Source organism: Ovis aries, chromosome 12 (assembly GCF_016772045.2).
Source record: "Ovis aries strain OAR_USU_Benz2616 breed Rambouillet chromosome 12, ARS-UI_Ramb_v3.0, whole genome shotgun sequence".
NCBI lineage: Eukaryota > Metazoa > Chordata > Mammalia > Artiodactyla > Bovidae > Ovis > Ovis aries.
The window spans coordinates 36,027,811-36,055,561 of record NC_056065.1 but is presented as its reverse complement, the minus strand read 5'-3'; the positions used below and the strand labels follow the sequence as shown (position 1 = coordinate 36,055,561).

At 48.0% G+C, this 27,751-nt stretch overlaps 1 protein-coding gene and 1 non-coding gene across 2 annotated transcripts in view; both read right to left on the bottom strand.

Annotated features, from left to right (window-relative positions):
• The window catches only part of ATP1B1 (ATPase Na+/K+ transporting subunit beta 1), a 29,212-nt gene extending 8,893 nt beyond the window's left edge, over window positions 1-20,319 (bottom strand). The window contains 3 exon segments of the mRNA NM_001009796.1: window positions 14,767-14,895; window positions 19,235-19,740; window positions 20,201-20,319. Coding sequence (NP_001009796.1) covers window positions 14,767-14,895; window positions 19,235-19,331 — 226 coding nt within the window. The 5' untranslated portion in view covers window positions 19,332-19,740; window positions 20,201-20,319.
• Window positions 2,749-2,881, bottom strand: LOC114117360 (small nucleolar RNA SNORA66). Its single transcript, XR_003591063.1, has one exon. It is a non-coding gene; the product is annotated as a small nucleolar RNA SNORA66 (small nucleolar RNA).
• Window positions 20,320-27,751: the final 7,432 nt, after the last annotated feature.

The following is a 27,751-nucleotide window of genomic DNA, read 5'->3' as shown; positions in this document are numbered from 1 at the left end:
TGACCAGTGGAAACTGCAGACTTAAGACTACTCAATAGAGATACATGTATCTTTTAACCTAGACTGGAGGAATATGGAATTCATGTGCTTCTCCAGCTTTCCATTCCAAACATTCTAAGCAAGTGCCAGACAGGGTAAAAACCAAAGTATGTATACCTTGGATTTCCACTCTTTAACAGACTTTTTAGATTCTTTGACTTCTAAAAGCCTCTGCCATTTACATGACTTCCTAGATAAACATTTGAGCAATGCTACACAGCACTGCCTCAGATAGTGACTGGACAGTCAATCACAACAGCATTCTATTCTAGGACTGCGAGATAAAATATAAAATGCACAGTTACACTTGAATTTCAGATAAACCATGAATAATGTTTTATACAAGTATGTCTTATGTAAAACTGGGGACATACATAAAAAATTATTCATGGTTTACCTGAAGTTCATATTTAATTGGGCATCCTATATTTTTATCTGTTAATCTAGCAACCCTATATGAATCCCCAGTCCCAGACTTGTCCTCTTGGTGTTGGGCACAGAAGGAGCCTCATCATCACAGTCTTGCAGGGTAACCTCCATTGCTCTCATTTAGAGGCTTATTAAATGTGCAGCCTTGCCGGCTCTGCTGGGGACCTGTCAAATTCCCATCTCTAAGGGTGCAACATGGGAATCTCTGCTTACCAAGCTTGAAGAGATCCTTAAGCATTCTTGGTTTGAGAACTACTGCTATAGAGGATGAGAACCTGGGTGTGGCAGTCCTGACTCAATGACCTCATTAAAGCAGAAGTGATAACCAGAGGGTAGTAACCATTGGGTGGTTTAGTCACTAAGTCGAGTCTGACTCTTGCAACCCCATGGACTATAGTCTGCCAGGCTCCTCTGTCCATGGGATTCTCCAGGTAAGAATACTGAAGTGGGTTGCCATCTCTTTTTCCAGAGGATCTTCCTGACCCAGGAATCGAACCACGTTCTCCTGCATTGCAGGCAGATTCTTTATCAACTGAGCTACAAGGGAAGCCCATTTAGCAGCACCATTTGTGAGGCTTCAGACCAGGTTTCAGTAGGGTCTGGGCTAAATGACCTGTTATTTTCCCTCATCATTAACGATGGCTTTGCACTTCAAAAGTAATTAAATAATGAGGCTGGGGAGACCTCAGGGTTGAATGGGAAGTTCTTCTGTGCCGGCAGTTACCTAAAGGCATGGAAATGATGAAGACAGGCAGTTACCTAAAGGCATGGAAATGATGAAGACAGGGAACGCAAGGGTCTACAGCTGGGCAGAGAGGGTGCCCGAGGCAAGCTACGAGTGACATTAAGAGTCATCTCCGAAGGATAATAGAGAACCTGAAGAATTTCTGGGGGGAAGGGGAGTGTCAATGGTGATAAAAATGAGTCTAAAAGGGAAGAAGCAGGAAAAGACTCTTCCATTAAAAACAAAGGTTACTACAATTAAAACATTTTTTATGATGCTCACAAACCATAGAAAATCATGACTTAAGCAATTTAAATATACTCTAAAAAATGTTTTTCCGTTGACACATTATTAACTTAGAAAATGGGCATTGTGATTATTTATAGCACAAAAAGAGGCCACATGATGAAGACATACATGCAAATATACACAGACTGCCACTGGGACTGCCTGCCTGAGCTAGAGCAGCAGACAGCGCTCCTCCCTCTGAAATGCAGAAAGTCTAGGAGGGAGGGTCGTTGCTGGTTTGCTTTGTAAACAAGACACCTAAGTCAAGGTGACTTCCCTGGACCTGGGGAAGAGCAGAGGCAGGCCCAGAGCTGGAGGTTTCACAGAACTCGGGGGGCGCGGATGTTCTAATCCTGTAGTCAGGAGGGAACAGAGGAGCCTCGAGGGACATTCACTGGTCTCCAGGGGTGGGGGCGGGGGCACTGAGAAAGGCAGCGCACAGGGCGAGCAGAGCACTCAGGCAAATGCCGCCAAAGGCATCAGGTACTCTGTGTGCCTGCAAGGGGGTGGGCAGAAACGGACTAAGACCTAGGTGCACACGGTTCAACAGTGTTTCCAGGCTTGGGAAAGAGAGGGGCAGGAGAGCAGTGGACAGAGGAAAGAGAGGAGACCAACTGTCAGAAGCCAAGGGGTGGTCTCCCCTCAACTTCAGGAAGGAAGGAGGTGGGGAGGAACCGGCTGGCTGACTGCAAGGACATCAGCGTGGTGAGTCAGGCATGGCAGCCGCCGTCTCTCTGCAGAGCGGTGACACAGCAATACACAAAACACTACCAAACGTCCATGAGCCTGGTGTGAGATTTGGAGCATCTCACCCAACAGTTCGAAAGGTCACGTGGAGAGCAAACATGGTAGCGTCGGCATGGCGAGGTGAGGGTCACCCGGGTCAGCGCTCCCTCTGGCCCAGCTGCAGCTCTCCTCCCCAGCAGTCTGCCTTGCACTTTCTGGCCGCTTCTGCATTTCTCTCCCCTGGCTATTCTACCTCCCAGGTGTGTACGTGTGTATGAGTATGAGTGATGTACTTCTCCGGTTCTCCCAGAGAAGAAAGAGCAAGAAGAGGAGGTGGGGTTCTGCAGAGAGCTGTCCTTTCCCTTTCAGTGCCCAGTGCAGGGTCCCCACTATTAAAGAAGCATTAGCTCCTTTCACCCAGTGCTCTGGCTCTTTACTACCAAAAGGGCACAGCTAGTGAGTTCTTCAGCAGCCTGAGAGCTCTGGTGAAAGCCAAATTCATGCCTATCCAGAGACTTGTACCAGGGACCCTTTTTTTTTTTTTAAATAATGTGACAGAGGAGACCACCTTGGTAGCATCCAAGGCCAGTCCATTTCTATTGCCACAATTACTGTAGCAAACCTGGTGCCCCTCACTCCTGCAACATCAGGCAGAGCTAGTGGTCGAGTCTGCACACCAGCAATTCTTATCAGAAACGCTGCTGTGAGCACACGCACACATAATATACAAATATCCAGAAGGCCACCCCAGAGTCAAGTGCGGCTCTCGCCTCCTTGGTGTGTTCTTCAGCTCCCCTTCCTCGTATTTCTGGAAGGCCCCTCACTCTCTCACCCACCACCTTTGCCTCTTCTCTTTTCTTTGTGTAGAATCTGCTAACCTGAGAATTTCTCTTCCTGGAAGCTATCAGAGAGCAATCCCCTGGACTGTTCTGTTCTGGATAATCTTAATTAGGAGCGTTCTCTGCTGAGATTTTCTCTAAACCATTAGGAAAATTCCTAATAATTTCTCTAAAGCAATTAGATACTCAAAAGAAGATGATGAAGGACCCTTGACCTGGTATCTAAATCCTTTAAACCATTTATATTATCAGACTAATTTTCCATTAGTCTGGGATAAAAAGGGATAGAACTGGATTTGGCAACTTCTTTATTTTCTTGGGGCTTCCCTGGTGGCTCAGATGGTAAAGAATCTGCTTGCAATGAGGGAGACCTGGGTTCGATCCCTGGGTCAGGAATATCTCCTGGAGAAGGAAACAGCTACCCACTCCAGTATTCTGGACTGGAGAATTCCATGGACAGAGGAGCCTGGCAGGCTACAGTTGATGGGATCACAAAGAGTCATCTTGAGTCCATAAGCAAATTTCTCAACCATGACCCTCTCCAAGGACTACACAAATCCCTTCAGCTGTCCCTCTCCACAATGCTCACTCCTTATGATTGTTAGTTATAGCTCTGGACAAGGACAAGCTTTGCAGTAGTAACTCTGAGAGGCCAAGCCAGCAGAATACCCAATCACTGACTTGCAGTTTCAAATTATATTCTAGGAAACAGACCTAACCTTGTGCTTCTCCAGGCTTCTGAACTTGAACCTACATGAACCACACTAAGCTCTGGACAGCTTAGCCCTCAACTGATCATTTGCCGTAAACTGCAGACTATTATCAAATAGTCATCTGAAAGGACTGAAATGAGAATCTGGAGGTGTGAAGCTTTAATATGTGGTTTTTAACTAGCATGTCAACTTCACGTAAGATGTGAAGTTAAAAATAATTAAAAAAAAAAAAAAAAAAAACAACCCTGGACTTTGAATTACATTGACCTCTACTTGGTTCCCCATTTCTTGAGAAAACAAATAAGGAAAACACATCACCACAGACTTTAGTAGGGTTCATAGCAGGAGGGGTCAGGGGAAAGTAAAAGAGGAAGAGAAAGGAAAGAGAAAAGACAGACTGTTCATTAAGAAAAGTATTTTGCTTCTAATTAGGTTTATAATGTAGCAAGCTTATAATTTCTCCATCTACTTACGAGTTTGAAGTATTTAAACTAGAATGCATTCATTTTAACCTTTCAAAGTTACTCAAAGGGAGTTCCAAAGTACAGCTGCTTGTGCCTGTCATTTATTACAACCAATAAATTACTAGGCCAAATGCCCTAAATAGGAATCACTTTCCACAGAAACCTCCAGAAGACAAAAAAGTGCTTATAAAGGTAGCCTTGCACATACTACATACATACTGGTCTCCTGAACATTCCAAGTAGAAAAGTAATTTTCCATTCAAAGAAACAACTGGGAACGTGGTTTTATACACATAGTCATACAAATCTAGGTACACATAAATACACACATGCATGGGCTTCCCTGGTGGCTCAGTGGTAAAAAACCTGCCTGCCAACGCAGGATAGGCAGGAGATGAGGGTTTGATCCCTGAGTCAGGAAGATCCCCTGGAGGAGGAAATGGCCACCCACTCCAGTATTCTTGCCTGGAAAATTCCACAGATAGAGGAGCCTGGCAGAGTACAGTCCATGGGGTCACAAAGAGTTGGACACTACTGAGTGCGTGCACACACCCGCACATACACACACACACACACACACACACACACACACACACACACACACGTACTCCCCCTTCAAATGCCACTAGGATATTTATGGGTTTTGACTGTTGCTTTTAATTTTTATGTTACCTATGTAGGATTAGTATCAATTTACCTAACAAAAATACAGTGAGGGCACAGGAGAAAAGGCGCCACTGTATTTTCTGGAAACCAGTCGCCTAAACCTCACCTCTGCCTCTGATTCGCTTTCCACTGTGGCCTGGGATCAGCTGAAGTCAACCCCCCTGCCTCTGGGAAGGTTCACGTCTCCACCCTCCCCAACCCTCAAGAATCTCAAGAAGCTGCTCTCTTTGAAAAGCCTTAGAAAGATGGGTTGCTGGACTGTTCTCTACAGCCTATTTGGGTGTTCAAAAACCCTCAGTGTATGGAAATCTTTTCTCCTAAGTTAAATGGCAGGCACATTGGTTGAAGGCTCTTCTCTATTTATGGAATTACCCTATATCATCAGATATTTATTTTCCTATAGTTGTATAATCATCTTCAGGTGAGCAGAGAGAACTAGTGATATTTAATTCAATGGCTCTATCTTAGATACACATGGAATTTCACAGGGACATAGCTTTAATATCTTGTACAGCTCATTATTATGCTTGTTCTCAGTAAAATAAATGATAACCACTTTTAAAATGGAAAACTATAAATAGTGAAATCTACCATATTAATGATGCTTTTTTAATCCAAGGCCAAATGGATGAACAAGCACAAACAGTATTTTGATTTTAGATACAAAATTTGCTAAGTGACCAATATCCTAAAACAAGACGCCACATTGAACAGGATATCTGCCGATGTCTACTCATGCATGTTATGTGGGGAAAGACACTTTTCTGGCTGGAAGCCACTAGGCGCTAGCCCCCATTTCCCCTTCGTCTTCCCAGCTCCCCTCATCTTGTCTGTCAGATGAGGCGCGGGGTCCTGAGATTACTAGAATGAGAGCACAGAACAAGCGCAGACAGCAAGTGCAACCCATCGTATTTTACCATAGACAGGGAGGGCAGAGCTGGAGGCTGTAAGGCTGATGTTCTTTCCACCACCTTCCCCAAGACAGAGCGGCGGAAAAGCCCTACACGAAGCTTCAGATTCATCTCCCCACTCCCATCTCCACCTCTGCATGAAATCTGTTACCTGGTCCTATTCACCAGAGGTCTTTGCTCTGCTCAGTCATCTAAAATGAGCATATGAAGTAAGATGCATTTTTTTCTGTGACTCCAAGAATGTTTTTAAGTTAATCAGTAGGCTTCCTGTGCACCTGAGCTGACATGATTAATCATACCTTTATCTTTAGACTGGAAGAAAAAGCACCCTGGGTGGGTGAGTTGTGAAGGCCTAAGAGGCAGGCTCACTGAGGAAGGGAACCTCGAGTTTGCTGTCCTCAACCCTTTAGCAAACTACGAGTCTGGGTAGGTGCCCCTGGAAACCCTAGCGCCACCAATGCCAACTCATCCATAGCCTCAGGCTCTGGGAGCAGGCTGGCAGGACCCATGTCGGGGAGGGAGGAGAGGCAGGTGAGGGAACTGAGTGCCAGGCGAAGCTGGAGGGCATCAGCTGTTTACCATATAAGCTCACAGATCAACGTAATCTAACGCAATAGCAGAAAAACATCTTGCTGGCGCCCTGAAGTAACAATTCCCCCAAAGTATAAGGAAGCCAAATACGTCCAATTCCCCCTTTTGAAATTTAGGTGAAAGAGACTAAATACAGTGTGGTATAGTTTGGAAAGAAAAAAAAAAGGGAATTCTGAGACTGACGTAATGACTTCTCAAGAAATCACTGAGAATGAATGAGAAGGAATTACAATGAGATTGGAATTCCAGTGCCTTGACAAGATGTTTCCCAATCAAGGTGAAGTGGAACCTGCTGGTGGTGGCAGTGTAGTCTGCTGGTCTCTGCCCACCCTATTCCCCTGCCTCATTGCTGGCTACCATCTCACTGAAAATATGAGCCTTTTAAAATGAATTCTTCCTACACTAAGCCATCTTTACATCAAAACAAAACAAACACCTGCCCATAACTTAAAAGGAAGTGTGCACATCCACACCGCTCACCAGGAAGGAAGGCGGCTGGGAGTCTCCTGGACCCCCTGACTAACACACAGTGACCTTCATTTCGTCCCCCCGTGGCTCTGTGCATGCAGAGCGGGGTGGAATAGGAATGGAAGGGGAGACATTTCCCTCACACCACTGGCCAGGCAGCAAAAAGTGCAGGGTCAAATCAGGGGCAGGCATGGTGAGCGTGCATTTGCGTGTGTGTGGCAGGGCACGTGGGTGTGCCTGCTGCCCTCTCTCGCATGCTGACAACTGCGTCTCTCTCCAGACCCAACACCCTTAACAGGTGATCTTCTTAAGAGGGTCCCCCAGGGAGGAAAGCTTGGCAGGGGTGAACCCATTTTAGAGGGAGAGAGTAGGACCAACATGATGTCACTTAAATGTACTTAACCATTTTTCTTAAACGTGTTTCCTAACCCAGATTCTCCCACTCTCCATGCGAGAGCTGGCTCACTAAGTACAGCTGAGAGGAGCTACCCACGTCCGAGGTCAGGGGCAGCGGCCTAGAGTGACAAGCTGTGACGGCGCAGGAATGGCCGAGAGGAGCTACCCTGTGTCTGAAGTCAGGGGCACCGGCCTAGAGGAGCTACACTGCATCCGAGGTCAGTGGTGGCTGGGAGGAGTTATCCCGTGTCCGAGGTCGCGGTGGCGTCCGGGAGGAGACACCCTGCATCCGAGGTCAGGGTGGCGGCCAGGAGGAGCTACCCAGCGTCCGAGGCCAGGGGCCACCGGGAGGAGACACCCTGCGTCTGAGGTCAGGGGCGGCCGGGAGAAGCCACCTTGTGCCCGAGGCCAGGGGCGGCAGCTGGAAGGAGCCACCCACGCCAGAGGCCAGGGCCGGCGACCGGGAGGAGCAACCCAGTAGCGGTGGCTGCCCAGGCACAGGAGGGTCTAGAGGAGCTATCCCACGGTGAACGTCAGGAACGGTGGCGGTAAGGAGATACCCCTCGTCCAAGGTAAGGAGCAGCAGCTGTGCTTTGCTGGAGAAGCCGTAAAGAGATACCCCCACGTCCAAGGTAAGAGAAAACCAAGTAAGATGGTAGGTGTTGCAAGAGGGCATCAGAGGGCAGACACAGTGAAACCATACTCACAGAAAACTAGTCAATCTAATCACACTAGGACCACAGCCTTGTCTAACTCAATGAAACCAAGCCATGCCTGCGGGGCAACCCAAGATGGGCGGGTCATGGTGGAGAGGCCTGACAGAATGTGGTCCACTGGAGAAGGGAATGGCAAGCCACTTCAGTACTCTTGCCTTGAGAACCCCATGAACAGTATGAAAAGGCAAAATGATAGGATACCAAAGAGGAACTCCCCAGGTCATTAGGTGCCCAATATGCTACTGGAGATCAGAGGAGAAATAACTACAGAAAAGAACGAAGGGATGGAACCAAAGCAAAAACAATACCCAGTTGTGGATATGACTGGTGATAGAAGCAAGATCCGATGCTATAAAGAGCAGTATTGCATAGGAACCTGGAATGTCAGGTCCATGAATCAAGGCAAATTGGAAGTGGTCAAACAAGAGAGGGCAAGGGTGAACATCAACATTCTAGGAAATCAGCGAACTAAAATGGACTGGAATGGGTAAATTTAACTCAGATGACCATTACATCTACTACTGCGGCCAGGAATACCTCAGAAGAAATGAAATAGCCATCATGGTCAACAAAAGAGTCTGAAATGCAGTACTTGGATGCAATCTCAAAAATGACAGAATGATCTCTGTTCGTCTCCAAGGCAAACCATTCAATATCACAGTTATCCAAGCCTGTGCCCCAACCAGTAATGCTGAAGAAGCTGAAGTTGAACAGTTTTATGAAGACCTACAAGACCTTTTAGAACTAACACCCAAAAAAGATGTCCTTTTCATTATAGGGGACAGGAATGCAAAAGTAGGAAGTCAAGAAACACCTGGAGTAACAGGCAAATTTGGCCTTCGAACGCGGAATGAAGCAGGGCAAAGACTAGTAGAGTTTTGCCAAGAAAATGCACTGGTCATAGCAAACACCCTCAAAGACTCTACCCATGGACATCACCAGATGGTCAACACCGAAATCAGACTGATTATATTCTTTGCAGCCAAAGATGGAGAAGCTCTATACAGTCAACAAAAAGAAGACCAGGAGCTGACTGTGGCTCAGATCATGAACTCTTTATTACCAAATTCAGACTGAAATTGAAGAAACAAGGGAAAACCGCTAGACCATTCAGGTATGACCTAAATCAAATCCCTTATGATTATACAGTGGAAGTGAGAAATAGATTTAAGGGCCTAGATCTGACAGATAGAGTGCCTGATGAACTATGGAATGAGGTTTGTGACACTATACAGGAGACAGGGATCAAGACCATCCCTATGGAAAAGAAATGCAAAAAAGCAACATGGCTGTCTGGGGAGGCCTTACAAATAGCTGTGAAAAGAAGAGAGGCAAAAAGCAAAGGAGAAAAGGAAAGATATAAGCATCTGAATGCAGAGTTCCAAAGAATAGCAAGCAGAGATAAGAAAGTCTTCTTCAACGATCAATGCAAAGAAATAGAGGAAAACAACAGATTGGGAAAGACTAGAGATCTCTTCAAGAAAATTAGAGATAGCAAGGGAACATTTCATGCAAAGATGGGCTCGATAAAGGACAGAAATGCTATGGACCTAACAGAAGCAGAAGATATTAAGAAGAGGTGGCAAGAATATGCAGAAGAACTGTACAAAAAAGATCTTCACGACCCAGATAGTCATGATGATGTGATCATTAATCTAGAACCAGACATCTTGGAATGTGAAGTCAAGTGGGCCTTAGAAAGGATCACTACAAACAAAGCTAGTGGAGGTGATGGAATTCCAGTTGAGCTGCTTCAAATCCTGAAAGATGATGCTGTGAAAGTACTGCACTCAATATGCCAGCAAATTTGGAAAACTCAGCAGTGGCCACAGGACTGGAAAAGGTCAGTTTTCATTCCAATCCCAAAGAAAAGCAATGCCAAAGAATGCTCAAACTACCACACAATTGCATTCATCTCACACGCTAGTAGAGTAATGCTCAAAATTCTCCAAGCCAGGCTTCAGCAATACATAAACCGTGAACTCCCTGACGTTCAAGCTGGTTTTAGAAAAGGCAGAGGAACCAGAGATCAAATTGCCAACATCCGTTGGATCATGGAAAAAGCAAGAGAGTTCCAGAAAACATCTATTTCTGCTTTATTGACTATGCCAAAGCCTTTGACTGTGTGGATTACAAGAAACTGTGGAAAATTCTGAAAGAGATGGGAATACCAGACCACCTGACCTGCCTCTTGAAAAATCTGTATGCAGGTCAGGAAGCAACAGTTAGAACTGGACATGGAACAACAGACTGGCTTCAAATAGGAAAAGGAGTACGTCAAGGCTGTATATTGTCACCCTGCTTATTTAACTTCTATGCAGAGTACATGATGAGAAATGCTGGACTGGAAGAAACACAAGCTGGAATCAAGATTGCTGGGAGAAATATCAATAACCTCAGATATGCACATGGCACCACCCTTATGACAGAAAGTGAAGAGGAACTAAAATGCCTCTTGATGAAAGTGAAAGAGGACAGTGAAAAAGTTGGCCTAAAGCTCAACATTCAGAAAACGAAGATCACGGCATCTGGTCCCATCACTTCATGGGAAATAGATGGGGAAACAGTGGAAACAGTGTCAGACTTTATTTTTTGGGGCTCCGGAATCACTGCAGATGGTGACTGCAGCCATGAAATTAAAAGACGCTTACTCCTTGGAAGAAAAGTTATGACCAACCTAGACAGCATATTCAAAAGCAGACACATTACTTTGCCAACTAAGGTCCGTCTAGCCAAGGCTATGGTTTTTCCTGTGGCCATGTATGGATGTGAGAGTTGGACTGTGAAGAAGGCTGAGTGCCCAAGAATTGATGCTTTTGAACTGTGGTGTTGGAGAAGACTCTTGAGAGTCCCTTGGACTGCAAGGAGATCCAACCAGTCCATTCTGAAGGAGATCAACCCTGGGATTTCTTTGGAAGGAATGATGCTAAAGCTGAAACTCCAGTACTTTGGCCACCTCATGTGAAGAGTTGACTCATTGGAAAAAAGTCTGATGCTGGGAGGGATTGAGGGCAGGAGGAGAAGGGGACAACAGAGGATGAGATGGCCTGATGGCATCACGGACTCGATAGACGTGAGTCTGAGTGAACTCCAGGAGATGGTGATGAACAGGGAGGCCTGACGTGCTACGATTCATGGGGTCGCAAAGAGTCGGACACGACTGAGCGACTGAATGAACTGAACTGAACTGATGGAAAGCTAAGATCCTATTGTGGTTGTTTAGTTGTTAAGTCCTACCTGATGGACTGTAGTCCATCAGGCTCCTCTGTCCATGGGATTTCCCAGGCAGGAATACTGGAGTGGGTTGCCATTCCCTTCTGCAGGGTATCTTCCCGACCAATGAAAATCTAAGTGTGCAAAACATCCATGTTATATCATCCAAAGGTTGGAAATACTAAATTCAATATCCAAAAAGAAGACACTCTGCTTCCAGTGAAATGACAGGGCTATAAAAAATCGAGGTACCTGTTAACAGCCACCATTTACCTAGTGCCGTGAGGTTTGTGACTCTAAAGTACTAGTCATTTGACATATATGTAGTATCTTTTTTAATCCTTAATCCCCATTTTATAGATGAGAAAACTGAGGCTCAGTGAGGTTAAGTACTGTGTGGAATGGGGGGATTGTGTCCAGTTCCGCAGCCCCTGCTTGTCCTTTTCAGGTCAGTTTTATTGGGAATTTATGCGTCATGGCTTGCGACCTCAGGCGCTGTTCTCACATTAAGGTTATGCAACATGAAACTGCCAACAGGTAACCATTTTTTGACCCACTAAAATAGCAAATTAATATGTTTCAACATAAAATCTTAGCAGCCCTTGCCTTCCAGGCTGAGGAGGCACTTCTGTTTCGCTATCACAGAGCAGTATGACTTTGTAAGGAATATTATAACCACTAATGGCCACAACTGGTCAGGGCAAGAAACTGTACGTTATCTATTTTTTTCCTACATTTTCCTCCTGTTTAAAGGTTTATTCCTTGCCCTGAGACTTTTGTGTTTAACCCCCACAGCTTGTCCAGTATTATACACAAACAGACGCAAATGTTCTGTACAATTGCCACTGCTTAATTTGACCACGTTCACACATGTTATTTAGAAGAGATCTGATGACAAGGTATTCCAGTGTGAAAAGGGCAGTCAAACCTCAGTCTGGTCAGGTTTGTCTTCATAACTCAAGTTCAGTTAATAACAGCATTAATAAGTCTTTACATCTTTAAATAACAGACCACCTCTTTCACACTCAAAAGGTTCATCTGACTTAAACATACACTTTCCCCCCTTTAACGGTCATGAAAACAGAGGCTTAAAGATATTAATTTGAAGTCAAAAATTTTGCCAGTGTTTCTATACAGTCCTTCAGTCTGTGGCCTGAAGAAATAGTTATTGCCTACCAAAAATATAAATCCTTAAGATGTGTTAAAGAGTTCGGGAGGGTCCCTCGGAGCACTCAGGGAGAGACCACAGGCTGCACTTCTCGATTCTCGGCATCGAGTGCTCTGCCGACCTGGCCACCCTGCTCAAAGGCCACCATCACTTTCAAATGAATGTTATGTCCCTTGAAAAGGCGAGGTTTGTAAAAGGAAGCTTGGCCTAGCCTCTACTGGCAAGCTGATGGGTGAGGAAAAGGAGAGACAGCGAAATGACAAAGTACTGGGGGGGGGGGGGGGGGGGGGGGGGGGGGGGTGGAAGGGGGTGGGATGGAGGGCTGAGGAGGAGGACTCCTGTGACTCAGACCAAAGGACAGGAATGCATATTTCCAAGATGAGCCACCGGCATTCCTTTGGAGAAGTGACTGTTTGTCAGGTCAGTCCAACTGCTGTGAGGACACTAAATATAGGTACTCAGAACATGTCTTTTAGGAAGGGGCTGGAAGGAAGGGGAGGGAGGGAAATGCAAGGTCATTTGTAAGCCCTTACTTCAAAGGGCTGGTTCTTTGACTATTTCTTTTTGAAAGTGAAACTTCCCTTTCTGCAGAGAACATGAAGAATACTTTTAATTTTATTACGGATTGACTCCACAAAGGTTAAATACTCAAGGGCCAGTTTTTAAACTGGAAATTTTCTTTAGGAAATTAAAGAAAATGCTTGACTTTGGGGTCACCTTGAGTCTAAGAATTGTTAGAAAATGGCATCATGATTGAAAATTAGCTTTTAAATGGCAAAAAAAAAAAAAGAAAGAAAGAAAGTCTACAAAGATTTAGAATTACGACTGCTAATGCCACCATAAAAGCTGAAGCAGACATGAACGTGAAAAAACACGCCATGCTTTACTGTCACAAAAGCCAGTGTCCAACATGTTTATTTAAGATCCTAAGTTTCTCTGTACAAACCAGAATTCTTGCCTCAACCTTTCCACATACCCACCTCTTTGAGGAAACAGTTGTCACAAACTAGGAATTATTTAGCAGGTTTAAGTCATTTTATATACTTATATATTCTCTTTCTGTCACTTCCAAAATCCCCTAGATCTAAATTTATCTGGAAATATTTAGGATTTTTCTGACAGTAGAGGACTGTTTGACTTGGGGCTAACAAGGAGTGTCTTCCACCTCCATATTCTGAAGACTTTCTTCTGAGAGTCCTTCTCAGGCCTAAGGAGGAGGTGGACATGACCAGCTTGTGACTGGCAGCCACACTTGATCAAGGCCGCTCAGCCCCATGAAGACAGCCTCGAGACTGTCACCTCAATACAGCTGTTCGTAAACCGTTGCCCGGGGAAAGTGGAGACGGGACACGTCACCGCCACCCCTGGTGGCAGCCTCAAGGTCATTGACCATGTGAGAACCCGGAAGTTATGCAACATTTCCTCTCCCGAGGTCCTCCTGACAATGACTCTTAGACTAGCCAGACAGTGCAGTCACTAACAGAATAATCGAGTGTGCCGGCTCTGCGGCCTCGTCCTTGTGTCAGTCAGCCAAAAGGGCAGCGGGACTCCCCGGGGCTCAGTGACCACTGAGGACACACATGCCTCACACAGGGCACACAGGGCAGGTCACTCTGCAGCGACTGCATCCACATCACAGCAGGGCACTCGTGTGGAGCCTGCATTTCTCCGTGATAAGCTCTTTGTGGCCTCAAGTTTTCAGAGCTAAAGGAGACAGCTACTTAGCCTGCAGAGGGGGCCCAGAAAGCCAGTAAATAAGATGCCTATTAAACAAACGAACATAAATAGAGGAGTGAAGAGAGTGTGCCTTGTTGAAGGTCAAGCTGCCCGTCAAGAACAGGTGAAAGAATGGACTCCTGAAGTCAGGGCTCCCCTCCCTGGGAGTTGGTGGCCGTTTCAGAGCTTCTCATCATCCTTACAAATAAGTTAACCTTTAAAAACGAGAGCCAAAGTGGTTTTTTAAAGGATTTATCTGAGTCATAGTCCCCTCAAGCAACTGAAAATAAGTGTGTGAGCTGGAAAGGCCCCATAACGAGCCCACTAACCAACCCCTTGGGTGTGAGGGACGATGAGAGCAAGGCTCCAGTCAGGAGTCACAGGGTCAGGAGTCACAGAGCAGGTGAGCACCAGGCTGCATAAAGGACCAGGGCTCTTTTCCCTCCCAGCAGAGCTGGGAAAGTAAGATGTCTGCAACCCCAGCAGCACTGCCTGCAATGCAGGGAGGAGCGCTGCCTGCAAGAGACACAGTCCCCATTTTTTCTTCCCAGGCTGGCTTTACAACCATGAGACAGACAAATGTTCAGAAGAATGTGCTCAGATAATACAACTATTATTGGTAGAAGTGTTATATCAGTTGAAAAAGTGACCCTCCTTTTATCTCCAGAAGAAAACTGAACATATTTACATTCATTTTACCTGGTGGGGCCACTCGGTCCTGATATGTGGGCTTAAATTCACTGATGGTGAGCAGCATCACTTGGATGGTTCCGATGAAGATGCCCGCCAGGCAGCCATAAAAAATTACGTAGAATAGAAGGATCTTAACTGCAAGGAGAACAAACAGAAATAAAAAAGGCTATGAAGCAGTCCTATGCTCAGAATACAGGGCGAACCTTGCCAGAGATGAATGGATTTCCTTCCTGGCTTCCCCTCTAAGCTGTGTCTTCAGAGTCTGCTTTCCCAATCTTGAGCAAGAGTCTGCACCTCACTCCCAGACTCCCAGACTGTGGGGCAAAAACAGGGGGACAGGGAGCCCTCCGTTATAATGTATCTGTGTTGCAGGATGGTTAAGGATAGGATGAATATTCAACGAGAACCAAGATTCTTTAGGAAATAATTTTATTCTCTAAATTAAAAAAAAGAACTGTCAGGAAGATCATTAATAAAACCTGGGGCTGTGTTTGTGTGCTTATGCAATGCCTTTCAAATATGACAATATATTCCCTTAGAGAATGATGTTTCCTTTGCTTGCTTATCCCTTGACATTCCAACACTACAATCCAGGCCCTGATGCTTCTCCAAACATTCGAATGCCCGTGAGTTTTTACCCTGAGAAAGAGTGATGAATGCTGAGCAAGCTGGTGAAGCTCTCCTGACCAAGTACACTGTCTTTCCTTTCAGGGGCACCAAACAAGGGGGGAGAAAAGAAAAAAGAAGGAACCGCTATAGTAAAATGGCAAGTAGAAATTTTTATTTCATCTTCTGACAGGACTCAGATTAAGGACTGATAAAACTGACTTTTTCTCCCATAGTTCACAGGATAACAGAATGGAAGCCAAAATAGCTGCAAAAGCAAAAAAATAAAAAATAAAAATAAAAAACAAAACCAAAAACCCAAAAAACAAACCTTGAAGCCCATGGACTGGAATGAGGGTATCAGTTACCAGTTTACAGGGATTATCTCCCAGATTAGCCGCATAGTAACAGGCTGTACTAGGCATCTCCGGGCAGCCCTGTGCCAGCCAAACACTCAATGCGAAGGCAGCGGTGGGAACGGGGTTATCAAGTCTGAAACATGACTGCACAAAGGGGCCTTAAGTTACTTCTCAAAACGCTCAGATCTCCTGCAGTAAACGCTGGGGTCCTTGGGAAAAAGCAATAGAACAAAAGTATTATTAAAGTGTATGTGTATATGTGTGAAGGAGGTCAGGAGGGAGTAGGTTCACTGTGGCTGGAATTAGCCAGGTTTGCCTTCTGTGTATACTTCAAAGCTCAACTTTTCTATCAGTGATAAATAGTTCAGGGGAAACGATACTCTAGAGTTGTTAAAACAAGCAAAATCCACAGAAAACCATACGAAAAATGCTTCACCATAATCCTTTTTCTCCTCCATTTGGAAAAAAAAAAAGAAAAGAAGGAAATGGGCAAAGACCCACGCCAAGATAAGAAGAAATGAAAAGACTGTACAATCCAGAACTACAGCTGCCCAGCTCAATCCATGTCTCCCCGCAGGACAAGAGTTAAGTGCTGCATTCTGTATCCAGGCAGCAGTAGGCAAATGGCAAGGCTGTGACGTCAAGAGATCTGGAAAAATTTTCCAGTGAACGCTCCTAAGAGGTGCAGGAGCTGGTGTAACATGGTCAATATGGTTCTCTGCTGCCCCCACCCTAGGCACTTACAGCCTAACCACGGAAACGTTTAACACTCATTTCTGGGGCTACAGATACCCGATTCTAATGACAGGAGGAGGTACAGAATTGAGGCCACAATTTGATTAAAGTACGACTGGGGAAAAACAACTCATTTTGTAAGCACACTGATTCAGTTTCAGGAGATACAGCCTCCCCTATCTGCCCAACACTGTACCCTCCGGGAACTGAGGGGTTCTCCACTTTTGTGCTGAGACGTTACTGAGCAGTCTCCCCCGTTGGTGCTGTGAGGTCACTTGCTTAGAGTGGGCAATGCAGGTGTGGTGGGGCGTAGGCCCTGGGTGCTGACATGCTGGCTCGAAAAGAAAAACCAGGTATATGGTACCGACCTGACAGAGTGGCGCAGAGGGTACATTTTAGACACTTTTTTTTTTTCTTTTGAAGCAATAGGTCTTCCTCTAAAAATATATATAAGTAATATAGAATTATTTCAATTTGAAAAAAAGAGTACCCTTCAAAAGGTCATATGCAGAAGGGAAAATGGCATCTGGGCCCAGCGGTCAACATAAACACCTACCAACGCCTGTATTAACTTAACAAAAAGGTAGACAGCACTGGGCGATTTGTGTGCTACGCTCTCTCCAGCAGGTGACAGGCAAGGCTCTCGCGTCCATCTTGGTGAAAATCTACCTACAAGCAGAACTGAACCAAGGGCAACCTGCCCTGGTCTCAAGGGCATCCGTGTTGGGCCCAGGACTAGGAAGGTGGCATTTTCTCCACAAAGACACAGCTGCTGCCGCCTCCTCTGTCTGTGAGAGGCTCTGTCATTTCTTATACGGCCAGAAAGGAAAACTGCAAAAGAAAAACTGAATTTCTTAGCCCAGCACCTCACCTGCATCTTGGAAAATGGAAGGAAATATGAACCATAAGCATCAGTACTCATGTCTGCATTCATGAATCAGTGTATCGACACTCTGCTATATGTAGTATCAAGACACAAACATCAACACATACACTCTCTCTCTCATATGGAGGTGCTGTCAGATTACAGAACAAGTCGTTCCACACTGCCTTACCCTCTGAAACAAATATTATTCTGGAATTGGAATGAGGAAAAAAAGATATTTTATGAGAGGGAAAAACTCTAGAGGGCCGATTTTACAATATGCCTGGAGTCGATGACGCCCCAGCCCCTGACGAAGCTGAAGCTGCAATCAGATCATTGTGGTAGGAACCTCCGGTGAATCTGGGAGAAGGGGGCCCATCCTGCAGCGTACCCCTCACACTTCACTCAAGTTACCAAGAGTCACTAGGAGATGGCCCAGGCTGGGAGCTGTTCACTCCACAAACACCCTGAATTCTCCAGGCCTTCCCTTCCACGTTAAGAAAACACAGAGAGCTATCATTCTGCATGAGAAACTATGGCAGTAACCCCACTGAAGAATACAGTCTTTCCAAAATAAAATATAAAATACAAGCTGCAAGCCATCGCCTTAAAGACCTGCATTCAACATGCTCAGGATACCTATGCTTCAGCATAGGTATGGGATAAGACTTCACCTTGACTAACCTTGAAGTGTGATGCATTATTAACCCTTTACTTTTCAATCAAGAGAGACCCATTACAGGCTGCTTTTTTTTTCCTCTACAAAAATCGTACGTTCCAGGTTCTTCCATTTCAAAATGTCAGCCAAGCGCTATTTCCCTGACTCATTCTCCTGCCGATGCTCACAGAGCCTTCCAATCAGAAGAATCACATCAGCACCTACCCAGGGCTCCCTCAGTGGTTGCAGTGGCGGTGCTAGTGGTGTCGGTGATGGTGATGATGATATTAGAGAAGGAGGGGCAGTGATGCAGGAGGGGGGAGTTCCCTCCCTCCTTCCCTCTCTTCCGCAGTCACGACTCATATTCAGATTTGCCTACAACTCTGCCCTTCAAAATGACCTTACCAAAAAAAAAAGTCACCCTTTCCGTGTAGAGAGGTGGAAGACAGGTAAGGTATCTAATTTGCAACGGGAAAAAAAAATCTATCCAGTCAAGCAACAGGCTACTCAAAATCTTGTAAGATGACCTGTTTCTGCCTTTATGCGACTTATTTCTTACACCCAGGCACCGATTCTGCCTCTCTCTGTAGACCCTGAAAACAAACCGACTTTGCCATGTTTACGGGCCAAGGCTCAGAAACGGAGTCCTGACACAGAGCTTCCAGGGCCGCTTCTGGGTTGTGATGACTCCAGGGTAGGTCATCGGTGGCGAGATTCTAGGTCTCGCTACGAAACACTGCAGTGTATGGATTCTGTCTCCGCCGCCCCCCACCCTCGCCTTCTGAAGTACATATTTAGACTAGATGAAAGGTGCTATAATACACAAACTCTCCTGCATTCGATCCGATTTCCTTCCTGTGGTTCTCTCAGAGCCTCAAATTTCATTTTTAAGGACTTGGGACACGACTGTAAGGGAGAGACAGATCAACTCTCCCACCGCCGGACCGTTCCCAGGACGGAAGGGCTCCAGTGATGCTCAGATAGACTACAACTGACCGAGACCGCCACAATCCACATAACGCTCTACCTAGCGAGCTCCCATCCCCGCCCGCGCCTATTCCGGGGACTCCGCATTCCGCACAGGGATGACAAGCCCGGGCCGGCGCAATCAGAGCAGCGCTCACCACCCGAACCCGCTGCGCCTTCGCCAGCGCGGAGCGCGCGGAGCGGTCCGCAGAGCCTGCGCAAGGGATGCGCCTACCCGGAAACACAAGGCGCTAGGGGGGCAAGAGCTGCGGACCCCGTACTTACACCAGCTGCCACCGGTCCTGCCCAAAAACTCCTTCTTCTCCGAGTTCCAGATAAATTTCTTCCAGCTGCCCTCCTCCTTGGCTTTTCCGCGGGCCATGGTGGCGGGTCAGCAGCTGCCGCAGGGACTGAAGATGGGTGACTGCGGCGTGCGCCCTCGCGTCCTCCCGGGCTGCCGCTCGGCGTTCCCGGCCTGGCTCTCCGCTGGCTGCACCCGCCGCTGGCGCTGCGGCTCTCTGAGTGCCAGACGCGCGGCGGAGAAGCAGAGTCAGGAGCGGCAGGAGGGGTAGGCGGCGGCGGCGGGGGCGGGGGCGGAGGGAGGAGGGAGGGACCGCGCACGCTGGGCGGCTCCGAGCCCCGCACCTATTGGTGGGCGCGCGGCCGCTCGCGGGCTCTCTTTGGTCCGCCACGCGCTCCTCTTGCCCTTGGGCGGGGGGCAGTTCGGGGCCCGCAGATGCCGCTCCCGCAGCCACCAGGGACGCGTGTCCGGCCCCCACCTCCTGTGACCTCTGCAGAAACAGGCAGGGACAGAAGAAAGTCAGAAGGAAGGACGGACAAACGACTGCCGTCTGCCACGAGTCGAGAAATTGGCTGGGGCGCACGCCCTACCTTTACTATATACCGCGAGGGGCGGGGCCTGCGGCCCGAAGGGGCGGGCGCGGGGCTGGCACAAAGGAACTGCGCGGCGGCGGCGCGAGGGGCGGGCTGGAGCCGGGGCGGGGACACGGCGCGCCCGCAAGCCCGCGCAGCCCCCTCCTCGATCCGGGCTGGGCACAGACCCCTCCTTTCCGTACTGAGCTGCTCTGCACCTGCGTCGCCCGGCGCCCGGCAGGCGCTCGGGGTCCCCGGCCTCCGTCCGCCGCCGGTCCCACCCCTCCTAGGCCCTGGCTGGGTGGGGGAAGGCCATTCCCGGACTCCTGAGAGTCGGGGACTCTTGCCCCGCTCCGCCCCGCCTCCCGGCTCCTGCACCTGCCGCCGGCTCCGCGCTCCCCGCCGCTGCGGTTGCAGTTCCGGCCCGTCCCTCTCCTTCCAGGCCAGTCCAGTCGGCCGCCCCGGCTCCTGACTGCCTCACTGTGCTCCTTGTGGGCGGCCTGAACCACCTCAAGCTGGACAATTGCCAAACCCACCCAGGGCGGCAGCCCAGATCCGGGGTTGGGAAGGGGTGAGGTGGTGTAGGAGGCCGACCGGTCAGCTCCCAGTGGGTCGTTCCCTCGGAAACCAGTCGTACTGCCTGGCTGGCGGCTCACACCGGTCTAGACCTGGGCGACAAAATCTGCAGGTGACCCAGCCACCCAGGACTCCCCTTGGCGCCGAATCGGTGCCTGGTACTGTCACGGACATGGTTTTATGCCCCCTTAGGGGGTCACAAAAAGACCACTTTGTTCTTCTATAAAATACCGAAGGCCTAAAAGGCTCAGGGAAGTCCAGTTCAAACGGCGAAAAGTTGCAAGGCAACCATTGGCACCTATTATTCCTTCCCCTCCTTTATCCCCCGTGCCTCACGTGAAAAGCCAGACTTCTTGGTTTCATCTCCTTCTGCTAAGCCCCTGAGCAGTTTCACATGTCCTTCTCAAGACAGTGACACAGCAGAAATCAGCAGGGGAGCCTCTGCAGTCAGGACAGAGAAGCCCCATCCCCAGGGGGCAACCTAGTCCATCTTGGGAAAGGAGCTTTCCCATCCCCATATTTAGAAAGCCGTACAGGGGGATGCTTGTCCGAGTCACCTTTTTGTCGCCAAGGTCAACCTGGTAAGTCTAAGGACAAGCTTGCATTGATGTAGTGCGAGCTCTTTCCCACGAATCCTTCCCAAGGCCCACCTACATGACCTGGGCAAACCTGAAAATTCCTGAAATGCAGGAGCAGCCATCCATCCACCCAGCCCCAGAGGGGCTGCTGCATGTAGGCTTGGGTCAAGGGCAACTTTGAGAACTGCTCTGCGGAGAAAGGAAGCTGCCCCCTGCTTTGCCCCTGCAGTGTTTGTATTGGAAAAGCCCCAAGCTGGTGGTAGAACTGCAGGAAGAAGCTGCCCTTGTGGGGATGATGCCCCGGTACCCTCCCAGCAGAAGTTAACTCATGGCGGACTCGCCAGCAGGACAGGTCACTAGGAAGGGCATGCGTTTAGGGAGTACCTGCTATGAGCAAGACCAGGAAAAACCTGTGGGCAGAATCAGTGAAAGAGGATGAATGGAGGGAAAGATGGAATGGGAAGGGATGGGGGTTTGAGTGAGAGAGTGCAGCGCCCTCCTTTGTGCAAACTCCCTTTACCCACCCCTCCCTCCCTCACTCTACCTCTCTCTCTCTTCTCCAGTAGAGATATGTAGTACAACAAAGTATGCCGAGAAGGGCTCACATTGCCAGGTTTTTTATTAGAACCCTCATTTTCTCCTTAAAAAAGAGGTATTCTATCTTACTCTCTAGAGTTGTGGCAATTGCCAATTGGCCTGATCCTGTGTCCGGCAAGGATGAGCTTTTTCTGCTGGCCTTTAGGTACTTCTTCCCTGCTATCTTTAGGGGAAGATAAACTCCCCTCAAACTTTACCTCCCTAGCTTTGTTCATTCTTCTTCCCTTGCAGGTAAACTTTTGCCAGGTTCTGACAAGCTTTGAGGGTCATGCCTTCACGGCAGTTGCTGCTGCTGCTGCTAAGTCGCTGCAGTTGGGTCTGACTCTGTTCTGTTCAGTTCAGTTCAGTTCAGTTCAGTTGCTCAATCGTGTCCGACTCTTTGTGACCCCATGAATTGCAGCACGCCTGTGCGACCCCATAACAGCAGCCCACCAGGCTCCCCCATCCCTGGGATTCTCCAGGCAGTAACACTGGAGTGGGTTGCCATTTCCTGCTCCAGTGCATGAAAGTGAAAAGTGAAAGTGAAGGCACTCAGTCGTGTCCGACTCTGTGCAACCCCATAGATGGCAGCCGACTAGGCTCCCCATCCATGGGGTTTTCCAGGCAAGAACATCTCATTCTAAATCAACCTCCCCTGGCTTATAGGAACCTCTGTGTTTCTACCCAAACCTGGTATTGCCACTGGAAAGCATGATCTCATCTCGATGAGAATCAGATTCAAACTTCACCTTCCATTCTAGACTGTCTAGAATTGTTTCACTCATCTAACTATGTTGGACTTCCCTGCTGGATCAGACTGAAAAGAATCTGCCCAAAATGCACGAGACATGGGTTCAATTCCTGGGTTGGGAAGATCCCCTGGAGAAGGAAATGGCAACCCACTCCAGTATTCTTTTCTGGAGAATTCCATGGACAGAGGAGCCTGGTGGGCTACAGTCCATGGGGTCACAAAGAGTCGCACACAACTGAGCAACTGACTGAACCATATCACCAGAAAGAGCAACCTGGTGAAGGGCAAGACAGACCCGCATTCACCCAGCTTCAGCTGTGTGGCCTTGAGCAAGTCCCTTGTTCTCTCCAGGGCCAGTTCTCTCAGTTGTAAAATTGGAGTGACACAGTGTTGCAAGGATTAAATGGGAGATGTGGGAAAGCCCTAAGTGCAGTTGCCTGGTACATAACAAGAGCTATTGAGCAACCAGCTTAATTATAATTAGCTGTTTCCATTTGACCTTGTCTAACCTTGAGGCTGCTGCTAGGACCTTCCCACTGTGACAGCCCCTCCTGCCAGGGTTCTGAGTTCCCTGAGAAGGTCACCCTGACTAATTCTCCACCCTCTAGGCCACCTTTCCCCTTGCTTTCCAGTGCTTCCTGCTCTGTGACCTCCTCTAAGTTGAGTAATGAATAACTCGAGCACACCATGTCCCTTTGGGCTGTGCTGGGCTGGGCTTGCGTACTGAGGCCCCTTCAGAGAAGGGTGCTGTGGCAGCAGGTTGAAAGCGGAGAGTGAGTGGTTCTCTAGAGGGAGGGGCGCTTCTGGCAGATGGAGCTTGTGGCTCTGGGTAGGGCTGGAGGAGGTGTGCACCATGGAAGCTGTTCAGTCCATGCCTAGGGAGGTCTGGTGTTTCTGTGCAGAAAGAAGGAGAACAGAATTCTTCCGCCCAGGTTAAAGGCTCAGGGCAAAAGGACACTGTTTTCATCTGTTTTTCTACACGTGCTAGGGAATTGGAATGGCTATGGAGGACTGTGGTTGGTTCTGCCCAAGACTGGAGCTCTGTGTGTAGAGGGGGTGAGGGGTGGTGGGGTGGAGAGAGGGGAAACCTAGAGCATGGATGGCAGCGAAGAGGGGAGGGAGGTTAGGGACCTCTGTCCAAGCAAGGAGGATGACGGATCTAACTCAGGAAACAAGGAGATGCAGATTGAAGCAGAATGTACCCTGCAGCAGAGAAGGGGCCCCAAGGTAAAAGGACAGGGCAGCCTTGTCTAGCAGCATGATGACCAGTCAGAAGCCCGGCTGGGACAAGAGGCGGAACAGGTTAACCCCAGGCTGCCAGCTACTTTGCTCAAGATCAGAGAGGCTCACATGAAGGTTTACCTACCCACAAAAGAGAAGGTGCAGCTTGGCAGGCAGCGTGAGCTGATCCAGATCTGAAAAACAGAACCGCCCCAAGCTGTCCGCTCTCTGAACCCCTTGGGCAAACACGCTGCGGTCCGCTCGCAGAGGACAGGGAAGGGCTGGGCTGCTGATCCCACGTTCACACACGTGCTCAGGGACAACAAGGTTCTGTTCGGCCAGCCCCAGAGAGGAGGGGGTGAGGGGATGTGTTGCATGGTGGAGGGGGTGAGGGGATGTGTTGCATGGTGACATCTTGGCAGCAGAAACTGTGTGCAGTGTGGAGGAAAATGGCTCAATGGCAGTGTCTGTTTGCAGTGGGAAGCAGACAGGATGCACCACTCCGCAGTGGAGGCCAAGCACTGGGAGAGAGGAGGGCTGGGCAAGGTCTCCAGGCTGGTCATCGTGGTAGGAACATGGGCAGATGCCTGCCCAACATCTCACACAGTGTACCCGGCCCCACACTGTGCACCCTACCCATCCATCACAGTGGCTTGAAAGGTCCACAGTACATCATTTTGTGCCTCACCAGGGACCCTGCGTATTGGACAGAAAAACATTCTGTGGAAAGGTTCTGGTTTCTGCAAGAAGCCAGAGGCCCTGAATGGGGATATATAGGAATATCCCTCCATTCCTTTCATTTAAAGTCATTCTGACCCTTTGCTGTTTCACTGGAATTGAATTCTTATCCTGGTTGAGGACATAATAAGAAAATAATGAAAAAAGAACTTTTTTTTTTTTTTTTGGAAGGTCTATTTGGGAAAGTGGTATTCCTGTCATCAGTGGAAGTGACAAGTTACCTAAGTGTCCCCTTGGTCACCAGGCCCTGACAGGCAGACTTCCAAAAGTTACTTTCTGTGATGCTGTTTTGGGAAACAGTCCAGAAAGTGTGCATGTGGTGTGAGGAGACTTGCCTGCTTTCTTTCCACCGCCCCTGTCCTCTGCAGAGTTGCTGTTAGGTATGTGGATGGTGGACGTGACCAGAGTAGAGAGAAGACACAGGGCACGTGGTTCTGTTTGTTTGCTCTGGCAGGACCACAGAGGTGTATAGCTTTTACAAATATTCCTGATGTGGTGGGCAGTAAGAAAAGAAGGTCCAGAGGCATGCACTGCCAGACTGCCCTTACAGCTCTCAGAGTTTACCCGTTGCTTTGTACTTCCCCAGTGTGGGGCAAGAGGTGGAACTTTGCCTTTACCTTGGAAAAATATCTGGTGCCAGTCAGTGCATCCTAGGCTTCAGAAACTAAAATTCCTTGCCTGTATTTTCCATCTACTTAAAAGGAGGCAAGTGGGCACTCCTCTGAGGCTCGGCTCAGTGAGGGGAGGTCCCACTGCATCATTCCCCCGTCAGTGTGTGCGTGCTCAGTCACTCAGACGTGTCTGACTCTTTGTGACCCCAGGGACTGTCGCCCGCCAGGCTCCTCGGTCCATGGGATTTCCCAGGCAAGAACGCTGGAGTGGGTTGCCATTTCTTCCTACAGGGCCTCTTCCCAACCAGAGATTGAACTGGCGTCTCTTATGTCTCCTGTATTGGCAGGTGGGATAGGCCTGGTCTTACTGGTCTCAGGGTCAGGTGTAGATGAGACAAGAATCTGGAGGTATATCACAGTCCTTTCCTTGCTGGACCACTTACCTGAAGTCTTCCAGGGTTGAGAAGGTCCGCTTAATTTTCAGCTGCTCCTTAACTGAGGGCTTGAAAGCAATGGAGAATCACCAGGGATGAACTCACTGTGTCCAGTGCTTCTAGCAATAATGCCAGAAGTCCTTGAGTCCAAACTCCCATCTCCCGGAGACAAGGTCAGCTAGCCAGGGGCTGTGTCCTCCCTTCCTTGCAGGGGAGCATTCCACTGTTGGGAAACACTGAACTAAAACCTAGTTCCTGGTAACTTCTGCCAATCCTGGTTCTTTCTTGAAAGACAGGATTCAAGTCAGGTGCATGTCCAGTGTGTCAGTTCTACATACATACATGCCTTTCAAAGTGAAAAAAAAAAATCCCCCATTTCTTCAGCACATGTGTGAGCTGGTTTCTGACATCCTTGTTATGCTAACTCCTTTCTGTTGCACAGTTTCCCGCTTGTTGACATCCTTTTTAAAAAGAAGTACCCTGGTTCCAAGGAGTACAGAGTCTAGTGGTGATGATTTCAGATTGTGATCAGGACATAATTGGTTTTTTTCATCAAGGATGATCCTTCCAACACTGTACCTTCAGGGTTTGCTTGAGCTAAACCTCTTTAGCGCTGACGTCTAATAAATGTTTTAGAAAAATCTCTTGCAGAGAACAGAGACACCCCTATCCCCTGAAGTCTAGCTCAAGGAAAATGGCTACACATGGAGCAGTCAGGGCAGGGGGATGCCTGTCCCTAGGTGCTGGGCAAAGGGCCACCAACGCTGGGCTAGAAGGGACTCTTCTGGGCAGACGGCGGGCCAGGGTCCGGAGATCTTTATTCTGGCATCGCCACTGAAGTGACTCAGCAGTGTACTGTGGGCTTTCTCACCACACTCTGACTTCCTTGGAGGCCCCTTGTGCCCAGCTGTGGCTCGTAGGCAGGTCAGTTGCCTCAGACTTTTGTGGTCCTGCATTTCTCATGGCGCTGCGGCTGTAGTTCCCGTTGCTGACCGGCGAAGGCTTACTTATTTGGCACAGACCCCATTTTCACAGGTCAGAGGTATTTGGGGGAAATCTTAGCATTGACTATCCTGGCCTAAGTACCCCCTGCCTCATGCAGCGTCTGCTGGTTGAAATGGCTACCGAGCTGTTGGCTGGCACAAGACAGACACACACACTCAGGTAGGCAGGCAGACAGGTAGACAAACAAGCATGTAGAACAATGAACCTTTATACCCTGTATAAACTTGCCAGATTTTCTGCTCTCCGAGGTACTGTATCTTTCCACACCATTCTAGAAAGATTACATTTTCCTGTGGCTACCGTACAGGGATAAAACCAAAAGACATGAAAAATGAGTTTTGCATCTGTTATACTTTGAGGAGGAGCTGGAAGGTAGGAAAATGCAATTTTTTTTTTTTGCATAAACTGGATTACAATTAAATTTATATCCATTTCTACACCAAGTAATGAGAACACTTTTATACTCTCAAGGAGCAAATCCTTTAGGCGAATGAGCTTTTGCAGTATCTGTACCATAGCTAGCTGACAGCTTGTTCTGGGGGATTAATAAATGATAACATTTAGTCTTTCATACCTACCATCTACGTGGCATTGCACCCACTGATCTCACTGAAGGGTAGACCCCCTTTGCTGAAGTTTTTGAAATGTGTCCTAAGTATCAGGTGGCCTTATATACAGTCACAGGACATGACACTACCTGCCAGGGTGCTTGACTTCCTGGTTCCAAAAGGTGTTGTTGTGCCTTTCCTCACAGTAACTCATGAGTGAGTGGAATGACGACCAGGATCACTGAGCCCTGGCTTTCCCAAGAGCTCTTGTTCTGTATAAACCTTCTGGCATCATATTAGCAGCTACACTGGCCAACAATAACTGCAGTTATCAAGCACGATAAGCCAAATACTATGCCAAGTATTCAGTATGATCACTTTTCTTTTCTGTTTTCTACTTTAGCATTAGTCACTCAGGTGTGTCCAACTCTTTGTGACCCCATGGACTGTGTAGCCCACCAGGCTACTCTGTCCATGGAATTCTCCAGGCAAAAATACTAGAGTGGGTAACCATTCCCTTCTCAAGGGGATCTTCTGCACCCAGGGATTGAACCCAGGTCTCCCACACTGTAAGCAGATTCTTTACCAACTGAGCCACCAGGGAAGCTTTTATATTGCCTGTTTATTACCTACTTTATATTACCTGTTTATTACCTACTTTATAGTCCTGTTTAACAACTTAAGGAGGTAGATCCTGAGATGATTACTTTTGTGTATCAAAGTGACTGGACTAAGGGTTGCCCAGATGGCTGGTAAAATATTATTCTGGCTGTGTCCCTGAGGGTATCTTTGAAAGAGACTAGCATTTGAATCAGAGAAGGCAGTGACACCCCACTCCAGTACTCTTGCCTGGAAAATCCCATGAATGGCGGAGCCTGGAAGGCTGCAGTC